The sequence below is a fragment of the Silene latifolia genome, unplaced genomic scaffold, assembly GCF_048544455.1.
Source record: "Silene latifolia isolate original U9 population unplaced genomic scaffold, ASM4854445v1 scaffold_144, whole genome shotgun sequence".
Taxonomy (NCBI): Eukaryota; Viridiplantae; Streptophyta; class Magnoliopsida; order Caryophyllales; family Caryophyllaceae; genus Silene; species Silene latifolia.
In genome coordinates this window covers 78333-95722 of record NW_027413136.1, presented here as the reverse complement: position 1 = coordinate 95722, position 17390 = coordinate 78333, and the positions used below count along the sequence as shown (strand labels likewise).

Sequence of the window (17390 nt, the reverse complement as noted above, 5' to 3'; positions counted from 1 at the left end):
CGGCCATTGGTCATGCCTAAAAGAAGATGTCATCACTCGATCGAGTTTAAATGAAGAAATGATTATTAAATAAATTATCTTGTTTAATTTAATTAGCTCAAAGATGAAGTCAGTAACGTATAACATAGTGAAATCGAAATTGATATCCGTTATAGGAGGAACAACTTGTCGATATTCGAACTGTTTGGCTATCATCTATGCTTCATTTTACCAACGTCATAATCACTGTGACAAACTATTCAGCTAATATTAAATTAGTTTTACCAAAAAGTCGCACTTGAGTGAGATATTGTTAACCATTAATTCTTATTTAAGACGGCTCCTTTCATCTAAAGTCTTGAAACGGTCTTATGTGACCATTTTTATGGTAAAATATGACCATTTAAATCGGGTCACATTTGGCTATAAATGGGTCACATATGACCCATCTAAGCCTTCAGTTGAAAATGACAGTGTCTAAGAGAGACCTTCTAATTCTTAAGTTACATGCGAGTTCTTTTCTTTTTGTGTTATCTGTATTTGAGGAATTCGAACCTGACATCTATTGTCTATTGTTTATTATAATATTATAGGTTTTAGGGTTTTTCTAACATGGGTCCATGTTAGAAAAACCCAAAAAAACTATAATATTATAGAAAGTTTGTTGAGAATAAATCATGAAAGATAGATGTATAAACTCACATTTACCATAATTAGTGAAATATTTTCAACAAACTTCTCTAATTAACTTACTAAGAGCATATGTTAGAAAATCCGTAATTTTTAATCACTAATATTATAATCACTTTCTTCCGTCTAACTTCAAATTCTGGCTCTATCATCGCAAGTACACACAATCTAGCTAGAATGGTTTCGAACTAAAATGACAACCTAATATCCGATAAACAAGTTGTTATGCACTCTAATAATTACAATTACTCCTCCCAACATAATAAAACGTATGATGCGTAATACAAAGGTTAGATATAAGCCAACATGTAAAGATGAACACTTTTGATTAAGTTAGATACCGGCCTAACATCAGAATGTTTTGTTTATTTCTATAAAATAATGATTTATATGATGTAACCCTTGTGGGCTTATGCGTGCTAAACTGCTAATACTAAATCACCTAATCCCACTCTAATCTCTCTACATAACCTGGCATGCTAATCGCTTTGTCGCCTTTACTCCCCTCTTTTCGACTTGTTTATTTATACTTTATGAATCGTATTACCAGCTCCTTACTAGTAATGATCTGAGTATAACTATGTTTATAAATTAGTCTTGTATAATGCGATTTTTCAAAGAATCCGTTTTATAACAAACTTATACAATGTCGAGTTTCACAAGTATTTGTAATGTTTTATAACTTTAATATCAGTATGTGAGGTTCTGTTTTTTCTGACTTAATTTCAGCTCATTTCATTTCGGCTAAACTCCATTCAATTTAGTTTAGTTATTTCATTTCAGCTCAATTCACGATCAGCTCAACTCTATTCAAATTAACTCTTACTTGAGTTCTATGCGGTTGAGTTCAGCTTCATTCAGTTTAGTTTAGTTTAGTTTAATTATCTTCATTTATTTCAGTTCTATTAAACTCTTTTAGTCGAAAAGAACATGACCTTAGTCTCTTAAGACACCAATAATATCCCTTTTTAAGATGAAAAATGGTCAAATATGCCCTAACTTGCATATATAGAACAAACATTTTATTCGTTCCTTGGCATAAACACCCGACTTTTATCTGATTTATTATACTTGATCCGTTTTAAGGTCATAACAGATATTACTATTTTAAACAATATCTTGTATATATGTGCTTTAATATGAAGTCTATTGATAGAGAGCTACAAGGTATCAAAGGGATTAGCATGCCAATTGGACTTAATTGTCATTATGAACAACTAATTTTTAAACTCTCTTTTTTACAAAGTTGTACTTGCTACTTGATTAAGGTAGGAAAATGATGGGATGATAAAAAAATGACGTTGAATAAAACCATCTACAATGCGTTAATTAAAAGTCCATGCATCTGTTTAATTAATTTAGAGGCATGCATGTAAGTATATGGCATGCACTATTTAGTTGAAACTGTTGAAATACGGTTTCAAATGATACGTGAACATTGGCTTTTAGCTATTGGTGTGTTGCACTCATTCCTCTTTAGTTAATCGTTTATATTTACTTTATTTTTCCGTCATAAAATAAAGCAAATATACAATATTCACTAGGACAAAACGCGCAATATTTATATGAGCCGATTTTACAGCAATTTATTGTAAATTTGTGGTTAAGTTGCGATTTGTTTCTTATCAAGCGTAGAAAATCAAATCCTAGGATACAAAATTTAGATAACTATGGAGTTGTACTCGTATAATTAATTAAAGTTTACTAATTAAAGTTTTTTTTTTCTCAAATGACTTGGCAAATAAAGTTGTACTCGTACTTTCATTTCCTCCTAAGGATGCAATAAAGAAGTGTCATCCACCCATAAACGATTATGAACATGCATCATGTCAATAATTTATACCAGACATATCACATGATTTAATACAAATTTGTGAATCTTTTTTTTTAGAATTGCTAAAATGACGTGACAATTAAGTTAAACCAAGACTTGTATAAAACGATTTCATATAAGTATGCATGTGTAATGTCTTTTAATCGTATAAATTGAGCTGGATATTGTTACTAGACTATTTTTATAGAAATATTTATGTAAATTACGTAGTTTTATGATATCTCAAATTCTCAATTTGTAATACCGTCTTACCGAAAATCGAGTAGTCAAGTACTATTAAGTAAAATTAAAAATAAAGACAAAAAAGGTAGGCTTTCAATTATGTGGCCTATGTGCTCTATGTGAAAGAGAAAGGCATAAGTTAGTCATTACATAGGTTGGAAAAAATAACTAAATCCACCCAATTATGTGAGAGAGAAGGAGACATAGGCAAACATTAAATGGTGGCGAATTAAGACATGAAGATACTACACAATCACAAAATCTCAATTTAAACTGATATTATCTGTTTAAAGTTGTATACGGGTCAAATATATTTATAATAAGACAAACAATAAGTGGAATATTGAAGCTTAACTTATTATGAAAGTGGTGATATATTTAACACATCTGCATCTTTAGATAGATAGTTTACAATGAGACTAATTAATAATTAATTCACAAATTGGGTGACCATTGTATCATGGCCTAAACACATCACATCAACTTGATACATATACCCAACTAAACAATCACTACCCAAGATCTTCTCATTTTTCCTTTCTCATACTATCATTATCCACAAAACATAAATTTGAATAAAGATAATTAGGTCAATTACTCAAAATAATTTAGATCATCTCATAGTTCATACCATAATGTTTCTTTTATAAAATAAGACAGTTTTATATAAATATCGTTACAAAATTGCCTATTGCGGAGTATTTTGGTATAATTATTATTGTAGATTATGGTTAATTTCAAGATAGTCATTTTCATTCTAGTCTTTCAAATTGACAATCCGTGTCTAATAAAGTGTTGATTGCAAATTGATTTAAACCAAATTAATTTCAAATCATAGTCCACTCATATTGTAAAAAAATGACTCGGATTTCAAATAAACCTATTTACAATTCAACATAGGTCATTATTCATTAGGCCACTCATCCTTGAATCTTGCTTGGTCATGTCGCGATCCTCTAATATACCAAGCTCATGTTTTTCTAACTTAATCCCAATCTATATAATTTCGGTCTAGGGAGGTCAAATATTACTATAAATTTAGTTCAATTCAGTTCGGTTTTACTTTACACTTCAGCAAAATTCAGTTTATCAAGTCATTTGCTATAAGTTCAGATAATCACATCAATTCAGACTTTAGATTACGTTAAAGATTTTCAATCCAAAAGAACAAGACATAACTTGTATCATATGCGGGCTTTAAAATTATATTGGTCTTAGACTTTTTATCTCTCCTTCCGTTGACGTTGTTTAAAATTCTCCTCATAAAATTGTCAAATACTCAAATAGATGATACTATTGACCGAGATAGAGGGAGTAACTTCTAGGACAGGCCGAATGACAATGATAAGGCACTACCAGGTGATACCCAATCTCGATACCGCCCTTTTACATTCTCTAATGTAATCCCATCATTTTAATGATCCTCTATATATTGCATGTGAGACTGTTGTGAGAAGGTGATACAGAGAATAAGTATTACTCCGTACCTAATAACGTCATCTCATTTTCCTCGAACAATGGGATATGGCATGGGTGTACGTGGCAAAATGGTCAAATAGGGACATACATGAGTCCAATTGATGGATAAGTGGTATAATAAGTTCTGAAGACTTGTATGTAAAGGAAGGAAAATGAAAAAGGAAGCAGAGATTATGAGTTATGTGAAGGGTAAAGAACCAAAAATGCAGAGAATTGAAGAAAGATTAACATTTAACAGATGGGGTCCCAGTAGGCATGCCACGACCGGTCCACTTCACTCCTTGGCAACACTCATTCTTCTATGCCTTTCGTGTTTTAACGTTGAGGCAACATGCTTAAAGCCGATGATCTTTTTTTTTTTTTTTTTTTTTTTTTTTTTTTTTTTTTTTAACACTCTAGTCTTTTCTATCTCACGTATAAACACGGGCGGAGTTAAAATTCTCTGTAAGAAGTGAAAAATTTAAACGGGGATGAAAAAGTAATTTTAAAAGAAATTTAAAAAATATTCGAAAATTTAACTGAAAACTTCGAATTTTCCCATTATCAACAGGGGCAAGTGTCAGCTTATTAATTAAGTTATTTGAAATTCCAAAGGAAGTTAATCTTAATTAATTAATTGTAAATTAGATGAACTAAGGTAAGCAATATTTTGAGGAAGTCCTGGAAGGAGTTTGAATTCTATGTCTCATTTTCATATTCTATTTTGTGTTTTATTATCTCTTAATTTAACACATAAGCAGTAATCTTGTGCAAATATCAATAGATGATTATGTGTCAGGAGATAATGGTAGTAAGATATAAATGTAACACGAAAATGGGATAGAGGATATGGTCTTCCCCAAAAATCATACTCTATTAGCTTAAGATATGTTGAATTTGTGCCTTGAATCTGCTTCGAACAACTGTGACGGGGTATTCGTTAATCAACAACTTAAATATATGTGTTGCTTTCTTTATCGTTTATCTTTATCTTTATCGCTTCTGTGATTCTATTATAGTAAAATATTTAACGCGAGTTGACATTTTGTAAATTACTCGTTTATACTTGGCTTTATACTAACATAATTACGATCAAGGATTTCCATACTCTACTAGTTAAAGATATTTAACGTAAGTTGGCATTTTGTAACGTATAAAATGAAAGTTAACACAACTAATGCGTCGTACTATCAGTTTAAGATATTATATGAATTGTTTTACATGCACTAAATTTAGCATAAGATTGTTTTATGTAAAATCAATTTTTCTTAAAATTCAAAATTAGAGAAAATATTTGTTGGAGCCAAGTCAGCCAACCCCAATTGCTAGAGGAACGTCGTTATTTAGGTGACATCAACTAGTATAATTACAGCGACCTGCATCATGTTGCCGTTTTACAATCTTACGCAAACTTAAACAAATTCAAAAAGTCTTTTATTAGTTTAAATTAATATTTATTTCCTGCGCTCTGTTTGTTTGATTGTCTAGGTCCAAAGCACTAATTAGAATTATAATACAAAATTAATACAGGGAACAAAAGGTGTTAAACTTAGATTCCAACCACAATTCCAGTTTGCAACACTTGTTACTTTTTGCTTCTTTGCTTAGTTTGATTTAAGGCTATACCAATCTGATTTAAGACGGATATATAAGTCAAATAGATAAATAAGGAGAAAAAAAATTACTTAAAGATTGATAATAAACTTGTCCCGTTTATCTATCTATATGACTAGTTTAAAATTTAAAACTGAAGTGGCCTTGTTCTATTCGGCTTAATTTCAACTCTCAATAAGCTTATTTCAGTTCAGCTTGACTTATTTCGGCTTTATTCATCCCAACAAATTTCAATTTGATTTTGCTCCATTCAGCTCACTCAATTCATTTCAATTCAATTAAGACCAATTCAGTTCAATTCAGCTTCATTTAAATCAAAATAACATGGCCTCACTGTTATGAGTCATAAAAATTTTCGTGTCGATTGAATTTTGATAGGTATATAATTACTCATCACATCAAATAAATATTCGAATTCCACATAATCGAATATGAAAAAGCTACACTCTAATTTAGTTCTTTTGTGCCTAAAAAATTGTAGACAATATAGGCAGCCACTACAAAAGTTAATGGTGGATTTTGAGCTAATCCTTCTTGTCAATATTCCAATCATCATTATAAAGACTTTATTCTCCCTCCATTTTGTTTTCAATTGTTTCTCTTTAATTGAGATGACATTTTTATTCATTAGACAAGTAAAGTTATTCTCATTTTATTAGGGTTGGTTTAAACTTTGTCTCCAATACAACACGGAATATTAATTTAGAACAGGATAAAAAAAATCGAGTTTCAATTTCTCGATATGACGTTCAATTTAAGTGAAATCCCAAAATGATGTTAGCATGAAAATTAAGATGAGTTTCATACTCAAAATAATTTAAATATTCGAAGATTAATCATGTTACAAATTAAACTCATTTAACATGATCATTTTGAGCCTTTGAGGTGCCAACATACATTATTTTTCATTTCACTTGGATAATCTTCATTTTATATATAAAAGAATATTGTCATCAAAAAGGCTAATATTTTATCGATCAGAATATAATATAGAACTAGAATAGATCCCGTACTACACCAGAAATGCGACTTACTATTTGTTTGTTTATCTTTGCTTTCATTCTCTTGTTTCCTCTGTCTCACTCACTTATATATACAAATCCCTTCCCTTCCCTACATCCATTATCTTCCCCCACTTCCCTACTTCAAGTGAACAACCACAAAAATGAGAACAAGACGAGGATTTTGTTACCCCAAACTCATCAATTCCGACTCCGCCACCGCCACCTCGACAACAACAACCACTCTATCTTTCTCAAATATCAACAACGCTGGAAGCATAAATTGTCCTGTTTTATCAAGTAAAATACGTTCATTTGACAGTTTATATTATCAAACGAGTGAAAAACTCGATTCGCCTTGTCGAAAAAAAGCCAAGGTTTTCCCAGAAATATCGACTGTCGAAACTCCGGACTTTTTCGACGCGTTACCTGATGATCTAGTCCTCAGTATTCTTACGAAAGTTAGCTCATCGTCTTCATCTCCATCCGATTTCATCAACGTTCTCATCACGTACGTATTTCTCATTACTTCTCTCTCTTAATTCAGCTTCTGTTCAAAAATTGCGATATTATATTTGATCATAAATCAATTAGTTAGTTAATTAAATTTGTTTGACGATGATTTTTAACAGTTGCAAGAGATTCAATGAATTAGCGCTTAATTCAATCGTATTATCCAAAGCATCACCGAAAACATTCGGAATTAAAGCCGAAAAATGGTGTGATTCTGCTCATAAATTCCTCAAACTCTGCTCTGATTCCGGAAATGTCGATGCTTCCTACACTCTCGGCATGGTAATTTACTCTCTCAATTTTCAGTTCTCGTTTATTTAATTTTCCGAATCAGTTATTCTTGTATAAGACGATTCATTAATTCATTTATAGAACAACGGATATAACTTAACTTGACGTTGTTCGTATACACGGTCTCATTTGAGTTTTCGTGTTTCTGTACAACAAATTCATCAAAAATCATTAATTAATGTAATCCTCTGTCTTAATCATTTGTTTTTCTTTTATTAAAATATCTCTAGCAAAGAATTACAAAAATAAACAAATAATTGGGACGAGGACATGTATATAACTTAAGTTACGTGATACACTTATACTGTATGCATAGGTCTCATTTGAATTTTCTGTGTTTCCGTTTATTTTAACTGATTCAATTGTTTTTTAAATTCGCCTACAACAGATACGTTTCTACTGCTTACAAAACCGAGGTAGTGGAGCATCTCTAATGGCGAAAGCAGCGATTAACTCCCACGCGCATGCCTTATACTCATTAGCAGTGATCCAATTCAACGGCAGCGGTGGCGCAAAAACCGATAAAGACTTACGCGCAGGTGTAGCGCTATGCGCACGCGCTGCCTTCTTAGGTCACGTGGACGCCATCCGTGAGCTCGGTCACTGTCTACAAGACGGTTATGGCGTTCGTCAAAACGTCATTGAAGGACGTCGTTTCCTCGTCCAAGCTAACGCACGTGAGCTCGCTGCCTCACTCACGTGCTCGCAAAATTGTAGGAAGAAGTCTGATTATAATATTGATTTGGAGTGTTTGCCGTTATTGAGTGATTTCGGGTGTGATGTGCCGGGTCAGGAGGCCCACCCGGCAAGTAGGTTTATGGCGGAGTGGTACTCGAGTCGACTTATTGGGGCCGGGTTGAGGATGTGTGGACATACCGGGTGCGGAAGGCCGGAGACGAGGAAGCATGAGTTTAGAAGGTGTTCGGTGTGTGGGAGCGTAGGGTATTGCTCGCGTGCATGTCAAGCGATGGATTGGAAGGTGAGGCATAAGTTGGAGTGTGGGTGTCTGCCTAGGAGAGTTGATGGTGCCGGAGTTGAAGGTGATGTCGGTAATGTAGCCGGTCATGGGGAGACGGACCATATGGAGGTCGCTGACAGTCTTAATCGCTAGGCTAAGACGTCTTTGATAGATAATAACATAAACGAATGGGGACTCCTATTTTGAACTGGCAAGAGTCATGCCAGATAGACCGGTTAAATGACAAAGTATACAATTTTTTTTTACGTCCGGGTGTTTTCAATTATGATGAGGTTTATACTTTGATTATAAATATTCACACTTAATTTTGTCAGTTAAATTGATATATATATCTACACTGGAAATATAAATTTGTATATAATGCTATCTAATGTGATGTTCTTATGAAATATATAATCTTTTTTCCATTTCAATATTCGTCTAATCTATAACATTGGATTATATAAATCACGGTAAATTAGAGTTTTTCACGTTCTGAGCGAATTTCGCTCATGTATCTTGCTAAGGGCACGGCCACACGAGCAAAATAATTGGGTTACGAGACTAACAGAGAAGGGTATATGAAGGCATATCTTCTACGCGATGAACTTCATCCATAAGAAGCTCCTTCTCGAGCTGTGTCCGAGTAGACTTCAAAACATCCTGGATGATCATAAGGATAACAAAATGAAACGGAAAAAAATAGAAAGAATGTGCAGATGAAAAGCATGAGAGTGAGAGTGAGGGGCAAGCGGAGAACACGAGTTCTCACATTGAACTCCATGTATGTGGCATTCTTCTCAAGCCATTGTTTATCCATAACCACAAAGGCCACACAATATAGCAAGTCAAACGCCCATTGATTATCTGTAATTGCATCGGAAATCTCCATGTGAGTTTCATTTAGACGAGCAAGTAATTTCTTGAGTGAATCGATACCAAGGTATAAGAATAACATACACACCTGCTAACATCTGCAAGAAAGCTTCTCGTACAAACGTTCTTCTTTTTGCTGTAAGAATGTCATTCAACATATATTAGAAAATTGCTCGTACAAACGTTCTCCTGAATTTTATATGTTCTTGTTTTCAACTTACAGGAATCAAGGTCGAGCATCTGAATAAGCATGAATGTTATGTTTACACCCGCAACAGCAAAGGGATATTCCCATGTTGCCCGTTTGCCACATTGCTTCTTCACTAAACGCTGGAACGAGGTCTACAACATCAAACGTTAAAATCAGATGTCAACCAGGTTAGCTGGTAAAGTTATTATTTACCGGTAATAGGATTCCAGAAAAGGTTATTACAGAAAACGTCTTTGCAAAGAATAGCAAGTTCTCCAAAGATATAAAGCCAGCTCCCCTGATCAACAAATCTTGGTTATCGACACTAAACATGTTCTGTGAAATGGACAGAGTGAGGAACTGACAGCAAGGAACAAGGAAGCCATTGTTGAACTAAGTAAAAGCTTGAAGATATTTTGGGGAAAAGTACTTTTAGAGGAAAAGTCAACAGAGTAAATAAAAGGAAGTATTGTATTAATCTTAGAAGTAAATGTACAAGTATATCTCTTTATATACTGTGTAACTGTACAGAGTGTAAGAAATAACAACTTTTGCTATACAACCTACTTTCCTATTATTGCTATTATTCCAGCTCATGATGAGCTGTCATTAGCTGTTAGGTCAGCCTGGGTCCTTTGTCCCATTATTTCCACATCCCCCTCTCAAGTTGGAATTGCTATATTTCATGTCAAAAAGCAATCCCAACTTGGCAGAAAGAAAGAAATGCTGTTCTTGTCCTAGGGGCTTTGTTAACAAGTCTGCCAACTGCATACTAGACTTAACATGAGCTGTCGAAATCAATCCCTCTTGCACCTTTTCTCGAATATAATGACAGTCTATGTTCAAGTGTTTTGTCCTTTCATGGAATACAGGATTGGCAGCTATGTGTTGTGCTGCTTTGTTGTCGCAATTCAGCTGTATTGGCAAACTGACAGATACTCTGAAGTCTTTCAATAATGCATTTACCCAGACCAACTCACTAGCCGTGTAGGACATAGCCCTATACTCAGATTCTGCTGTAGATTTAGAAACTGTTTTTTGTTTTTTTGTTTTCCAAGAGATCAAAGAATCACCTAAAAATATACACTGGCCTGTCAATGACTTGCAGCTGTACTGACATGTACCCCAGTCTGCATCACAGTAAGCTCTCAACCCTAATGATGATGATGCTGAATAAAACAATGCTGCATCTACTGTTCCCTTCAGATATCTTAAGACATGAAAAGCTGCCTGCAAATGAGGTATTCTGGGATGTGTAACAAACTGACTGAGATGCTGCACTGCATAAGACAAGTCAGGTCTAGAAAGATTGAGATACAACAATCTTCCAACGAGCCTCCTATAAACTTCAGGATCATCTAATAATGCCCCCTCTTCTGTGGATAACCTAAGTCCCCTTGGTAAAGGAAAAGAAGCAGCTTGACAGTTGTCCATAGAAGTATCCTTCAAAATGTCCAAAACATATTTCCTTTGGTTGATCAGTATCCCTTCACTGGTTCTCAGTACCTCTAAACCTAGGAAATATTTAATTTCTCCCAAGTCTTTTATGGTGAAAGCTGAATGCAATGATCTTTTAAGATGGGATATGGTTTCTTCATCATTACCCGTGATAAGCAAATCATCAACATAAACAAGCACTATCACCATTTTTCCTCCTGAATCTCTGACAAATAGAGAATAATCACTCCTAGATTGATCAAAGCCTTCTGTTTTTAAAAGCTTTGTCAACTCTAGGTTCCATTGCCTAGAGGCCTGCTTCAATCCATATAAGGATCTCTGCAATTTACATACTTGATGAGGTCCTGCTTTTGTATACCCCTCTGGTGGTGACATATACACCTCCTCGTCTAGAAAACCATGCAAAAAGGCATTATTAATGTCTAATTGGTGTATATTCCAACTTCTAGCTGCTGCCACTGCTAATAAAACTCTAACAGTGCAAAATTTTGCAACAGGAGAGAAGGTGTGCTTGTAATCTTTTCCCTCTACCTGATTATACCCCTTTGCTACCAATCTAGCCTTGTATCTCTCAACTGTACCATCTGGATTAAACTTGACTTTGTATACCCATTTGGACCCTATAGGCTTGAACCCACTGGGTAGTTCAGTAAGAGACCAAGTACCATTGGATTCAAGGGCTTCCAGTTCTTTATTCATTGCTTGAACCCAATTAGGATCACTTTGTGCCTGTTTAAAATTGGCTGGCTCAAGTGTTCCCAAAACTTTATCAAGTGATGCCAAATATGCTGCAGGGTATGAATTGATCTCAAACACAGAAAATGCCTCTGAGTCTGGATTAGATGATGATGCAGTAAGATGTGTAGGAAATTTGCACTGAAAATCCTTAAACCTTGAAGGTATTCTTGTAGATCTAACAGATTTCCTAGATTGTTCAGTAGTGTGTGGAATAACTACTAAATCCCTCTGGGAAGTAACTTGAGTAGGAATAATGTGGTTATCATTATTAGTATTAACCACTGTATTATGTATAGGAATATTTGAAGTGACAGGAATTTCTGTAGTATTATGTACTACTAAATTTTCAGTGTTGTTAGTATTCTGATTTTGGAAGAAAGCAATATCATCTAAACAGTCTTCAACTGAAGGTGTGACAGAAATATTTTTTTTTGGTATATTATTAGAAAAAGGAAAAATATTCTCATGAAACTGAACATCCCTACTAACAAAGACCCTATGATCTTGAAGATCATAGAGTTTATAAGCCTTTTGTCCATAGGGGTACCCTATGAACACACATCTTCTCCCTTTCTCTGCAAATTTATCTTTGGTGTGAGTGTGTTTTGGTGCATAGCACAAACAACCAAAAGTTCTCATCTCATCATAGCTAGGTGGTGTACCCAACAAAATCTCATGGGGAGTTTTCCATTGTAAAATAGCAGTAGGCATTTTGTTTATCACATAAGTAGCTGTGAGTAAACTGTCACCCCAGAATTTTTTTGGCAAACCGGCATGTAAAAGCATAGCTCTAGCAGTTTCTACTAGATGTCTATGTTTCCTTTCTACCCTCCCATTCTGTTGTGGCACCCCTGGTACACTCCTTTGATGGAAAATACCTCTTTTATTGAACATCTCACTACACTCCTCTTGAAAAATTTCTGTTCCATTGTCACTCCTTACAACCTTAACAGATTTCCCAAATTGATTCTCTATTTGAGCAAAGAAAGTGGACAACAAAGAAAGTACTTGTGTCTTAAATTTTAATAAAAGAGTCCAAGTCACTCTAGTATGATCATCTACTATGGTCAAGAAGTAGGTAGCCCCAGATAAGGAGGAGACCTTGTAAGGTCCCCAAAGATCTACATGAATCAGTTCAAAAGACTGAGTAGCTCTAGAATTACTTCTAACAAAAGGTTGTCTATGGATTTTAGCCATAGAACAAGCATCACATTGATATTCAGTTAGACCAGTACAATGTAGACCTGTTACATGTTGCATTTTTGCAAGAGAAACATGTCCTAATCTTACATGAAACAGATCAACATTTGTATGACTAGTATTATTACTATTAATACTATGCAAACTAGTGTTCATAACATCTTTCTGAACATTGTTGCTAAAATGACTAGTATTATTCTCTTGACAAGTGGCTATAGACCAACTCTTATTGATAGCTTCTTCTTTGAAGTTGGCAATATTGAGTCTGTAGAGACCTCCAACCTTGGGACACACTGCAATAGCCAGGCTAGAGACAGGGTCCTGTATCACACAGTCATTTACAGAAAACTGAATGAGTAAAGAGGTTGTAGTCAACAACTGTCCAACTGACAGTAGATTATGCTTGAAACCAGGTATATATAAAACCCTATGCAATATCACTTTAGGTGATAAATGGATAGTTCCAGTGTAAATGACAACTTTGGCAGTACCGTCTGGCAATCCAACTAGAATAGGTTTAGGAAGGGGTGTTAAGACTGTAAACAATGCTTTGTTAGCACTCATGTGGTCACTGGCACCTGAATCTATTATCCAATCATTTTCAGGTGTCTTATGAGTATTTTTAAAATTGGCAGAAGAATGAACTTTACCTGCGAAATTCACAGCTGAGAAATTGCTCATACCCTTGCCAAATTGCTTATCCTGCATCCTTTGCATCATATCTTGATAAACAGCAGTCACTAGCTCTGGATCAAACCCCGCAAATCTGTCAGCAGCAATGCTAGTACTAGGATTACCAGTTTCCAGAGGAGTATCTGGTGCAACATTCTGTGTTTCTGCATTAGCTGAAAACTTTCCAGTAGAAGAAGTGGAATTAGCGGTCTTGGAGAATCTAGCCAGGTATTTAATCCTTTTTTCAGGATGAAGTATGAAACATGAGTCTCTGGTGTGCCCTCCTTTGTTGCAGGAATTGCACCACCTAGTATCTACAGGTTTCTCTACTACTGGAGGCTGCTGAGACTGTTTACCATCCCTTCGCCAAACATTCCAGGCTCCTTGAGAAGATGAAGCTCCGGATTTGCTGACAGTCAAAGCACTTGCTTCTGGAACATGCACCATAGCACCAGACACCTGCTTCTGTGCTTCTGCTTGATGAATTATGGAGTAAACCTTGTTGATGTTAGGAAGAGGCTCCATTGAGAGAATATTAGTCCTCAAAACCTCATAAGTACTCCCTAATCCCATGAGAAAGTTCAAAACCTTTTCTCTGGAAGCATTATCAAGGATTTGCCTCAACAAATTACAAGTACACTGATTCATAGCACCACAGCTACAGTCAGGATAACTCTCCAACTCATCAATTTCATCCCAATTTCTTTTCAACTTGTTGAAATATTCAACAACAGAATTATTGTTTTGTGAGATGTTTCGCAGTTCCTTCTTCAATTGAAACAAGAGCGGACCATTACATTGTCCATAACGTTCACGAATTTCACACCACATCAACTTAGCAGACTTACTAGAGAGAAAACTCTCCTTCAATGGCGAATCAATAGAATTGAGAATCCAGCAGCGAATCATATAGTCTGACCTTTGCCAATGCTGATTTCGAAGAGTTCCTGCAGCAGGTATAGCTGTCGTTCCATCGAGAAACCCTAACTTGTTCTTCGAGCCAAGAGCAAGAGTGAGCGCACGACTCCATGAGGTATAATTCTGTCCATTGAAAAGCGTATCAATGATATGCATCCCTGGATGATCGGACATGCTCAGACACACAGGATCGTCAAAGAGATTGATATTCTGAGTAACAGAATTTGCGGAAGGTGTTGAATCATCACCATTTTCAGGCATTTTGTTGAATTTTGTAGTAAAAAAGATGATCGAAGATCAGAAAATGATCGAAAAACAAGAAAAAAAGAAGAAATGCGAATTATAGGAGAGATTAATCGAGTTTTTTTTTTTTGATTTTGACCTAATATTTTCCGAAATCGGAAAAAAAAATAAAGGAAATTGGAAGAATATCAGAGTAATTGAGAATGAAATGCGGAAGAGATATGCAGAAACAGGATTACTCCTGCTCTGATACCATGTGAAATGGACAGAGTGAGGAACTGACAGCAAGGAACAAGGAAGCCATTGTTGAACTAAGTAAAAGCTTGAAGATATTTTGGGGAAAAGTACTTTTAGAGGAAAAGTCAACAGAGTAAATAAAAGGAAGTATTGTATTAATCTTAGAAGTAAATGTACAAGTATATCTCTTTATATACTGTGTAACTGTACAGAGTGTAAGAAATAACAACTTTTGCTATACAACCTACTTTCCTATTATTGCTATTATTCCAGCTCATGATGAGCTGTCATTAGCTGTTAGGTCAGCCTGGGTCCTTTGTCCCATTATTTCCACATGTTCATAAATACATATGGAATGTATGACAGTTACGAAGTATGGAAAAAGAGGAACCTGAAATCAGTTGCAGGATCTGTTCCCTGCCAACCCATTTCTTTCCATTGCTCGGAAACCAAGGCTTGAAGCTCCTGATCAGGGTATGTAGTATCCCAAAGCGCCCTTAACGCTTCCTGTCCACATTTCTACTCATGATCAGATCAACGCCATCGAGTAACACGCGAAATATGAAGTAACCCCAAGTTCAAAGTGCTTACATGCCTGGTGATCTGATCTAGAGGGATCAAAGTAAATCTTCATCCGATGTTTTAACCTGTTTAGTCTCTCTTCCTGTTAATTTTCAATAGAATGAATAATTAAAACAGTACAAAATAAAGAGGTGACTGTTCACACTAACTAGAGGCAAATCCAGAACCTGCATCGGAGTCAAGGCGATGCAAATACGTTGATAGGAACCCTTTTTCTTGGACCAAAAACTGGTGAGGCCTTTACCAATCCATGTATCCCTGCCACAAGTTACATCATCTGCACCAAAAAGGAGTACTATTAACAAGGTTTTTCGGCAAGGTAAGTACACGGTCACAGTTCCGAAGCAGATTTATGCTTACTGAGTGCAAGAATGCTCACAGTTCAGGTCTTTAAGATTTGTGTTTAACAATCAAATGGATATATAACACTAGCTGGACGTGCAGAATTGCGCTTTCACTCCTAGGGTGATGACGTGGACCCATTGGCTCTAAATAGTTTGAATCCGACTCCAAATTGCAAATTAATTTGTCAAAAAAAAAAAACATTTAGCCAAAAAAAATCGACAATTGCATTATAAAATGCACCCACACACTCAATTTTCACACAAATTGTCATACGAGACCGTCTCACCCTATAATAGATAATCTTGGGCTCAATGAAAACACAAGTTGAGCAGAATTGTTATGAATTAGTAATGAATCATTCATCAATTAATTATTCAACAAATATGCTACAATTACCAATTATCAATTAAGTTTCAACCTTTAATCAATCAATTAATCAAATTCATGTCCTATGTTTATAATTTGTACCCATTATTAATAAATTAAAAAAGAAAACACCCATCAAAACATCCAAGCATGATCATTAATTAATTCACAGCAAAATTAAAGTAAATGAACAAATGATGAGAAAATAATAAGATGGGTTGTAATTTTTTAATAGTACAATTACATCAAGAAAAAATAAACAATAGAATAGTCCTTCCGTCTCAATCATTTGTTCGACTTTTTATTCTTTGTACGATGTATTTTAATCAACGGTAAGCAAATGATTGGGACGGAGGGAGAACAAAATAAAGGGCATAAAGATGAATCACATAAAACTGAATTAAGAGAGAGATTTATACAAGAGTTAGCAACAAGAGAGATTTTATGGCTTCTTTCAGCAGCCATGGATGCAATGTTTTAAGGTTTTCCACAGTTTCAGTCTCTCTTTTTTTTATCAGTTGTTTGAATGGTGTTACATTATATAGTGTTTAAATTAGGCTATATAATCAAAGTATGTAAGTAAATTATGCTACATATAACTATATAAGGCTAGTATTAGGTAATGACTAAAATTACAAAGATTTTAAGAATAATTAAGATTGATGATTGATTATACTCGATTGTAGGTGTTCATTGATTTCTTGATTGGATATACCTAAGGCTAAGAAGAATTAAAGAACTAGGAAGAGATGCTTAATGACAACTATCGATCGAAGTTTATAAGATAATACGGATATCAAGACTAGATTACACTAATTAATGCTTGTTATTAACTCGGTATATAACTTGGTTTAAATCCGTTTTGTTGGTGTGAGTCTTAGACTCTTAGACGGTTGCAAGCGGAACCGAGTTAAAACGAAACAGGGCAAATCGAGATCACTAATAGGTAAGGGCTAATGGGCTACAGAGTACTTACATAAATACCACTAACTTTTAGGGGTGAGC

General features: G+C 34.8%; 2 protein-coding genes across 2 annotated transcripts; one reads left to right on the top strand and one right to left on the bottom strand.

The window, feature by feature from the left end:
• Nucleotides 1-6906: 6906 nt before the first annotated feature.
• On the top strand, nucleotides 6907-8994 carry LOC141637774 (F-box protein At5g50450-like). Its single transcript, XM_074447188.1, has 3 exons — nucleotides 6907-7309; nucleotides 7431-7593; nucleotides 7991-8994. The coding sequence occupies exons 1-3, from the start codon at nucleotides 6963-6965 to the stop codon at nucleotides 8711-8713; spliced, it is 1233 nt and encodes a 410-aa protein (XP_074303289.1). The 5' UTR covers nucleotides 6907-6962; the 3' UTR covers nucleotides 8714-8994.
• On the bottom strand, nucleotides 8922-16910 carry LOC141637775 (uncharacterized). Its single transcript, XM_074447189.1, has 9 exons — nucleotides 16805-16910; nucleotides 15842-15951; nucleotides 15684-15756; nucleotides 15484-15595; nucleotides 9870-9924; nucleotides 9658-9778; nucleotides 9525-9572; nucleotides 9333-9427; nucleotides 8922-9223 (listed from the first exon to the last, which is right to left on the bottom strand). Exons 1-9 carry the CDS (start codon nucleotides 16848-16850, stop codon nucleotides 9125-9127), a joined length of 759 nt encoding a protein of 252 aa, XP_074303290.1. The 5' UTR covers nucleotides 16851-16910; the 3' UTR covers nucleotides 8922-9124.
• Nucleotides 16911-17390: the final 480 nt, after the last annotated feature.

Coding starts and splice junctions, on each gene's coding strand:
- LOC141637775 (XM_074447189.1), bottom strand. CDS start 16,850: ATGGCTGCTGAAAGAAGCCATAAAATCTCTCTTGTTGCTAACTCTT. Junction 15,757..15,841: donor TCGCCTTGACTCCGATGCAG/GTTCTGGATTTG, acceptor GAAAATTAACAG/GAAGAGAGACTAAACAGGTT. Junction 9,779..9,869: donor TCTTTGCAAAGACGTTTTCT/GTAATAACCTTT, acceptor TTGATGTTGTAG/ACCTCGTTCCAGCGTTTAGT.
- LOC141637774 (XM_074447188.1), top strand. CDS start 6,963: ATGAGAACAAGACGAGGATTTTGTTACCCCAAACTCATCAATTCCGAC. Junction 7,310..7,430: donor TTCATCAACGTTCTCATCAC/GTACGTATTTCT, acceptor GATTTTTAACAG/TTGCAAGAGATTCAATGAAT. Junction 7,594..7,990: donor CTTCCTACACTCTCGGCATG/GTAATTTACTCT, acceptor CGCCTACAACAG/ATACGTTTCTACTGCTTACA.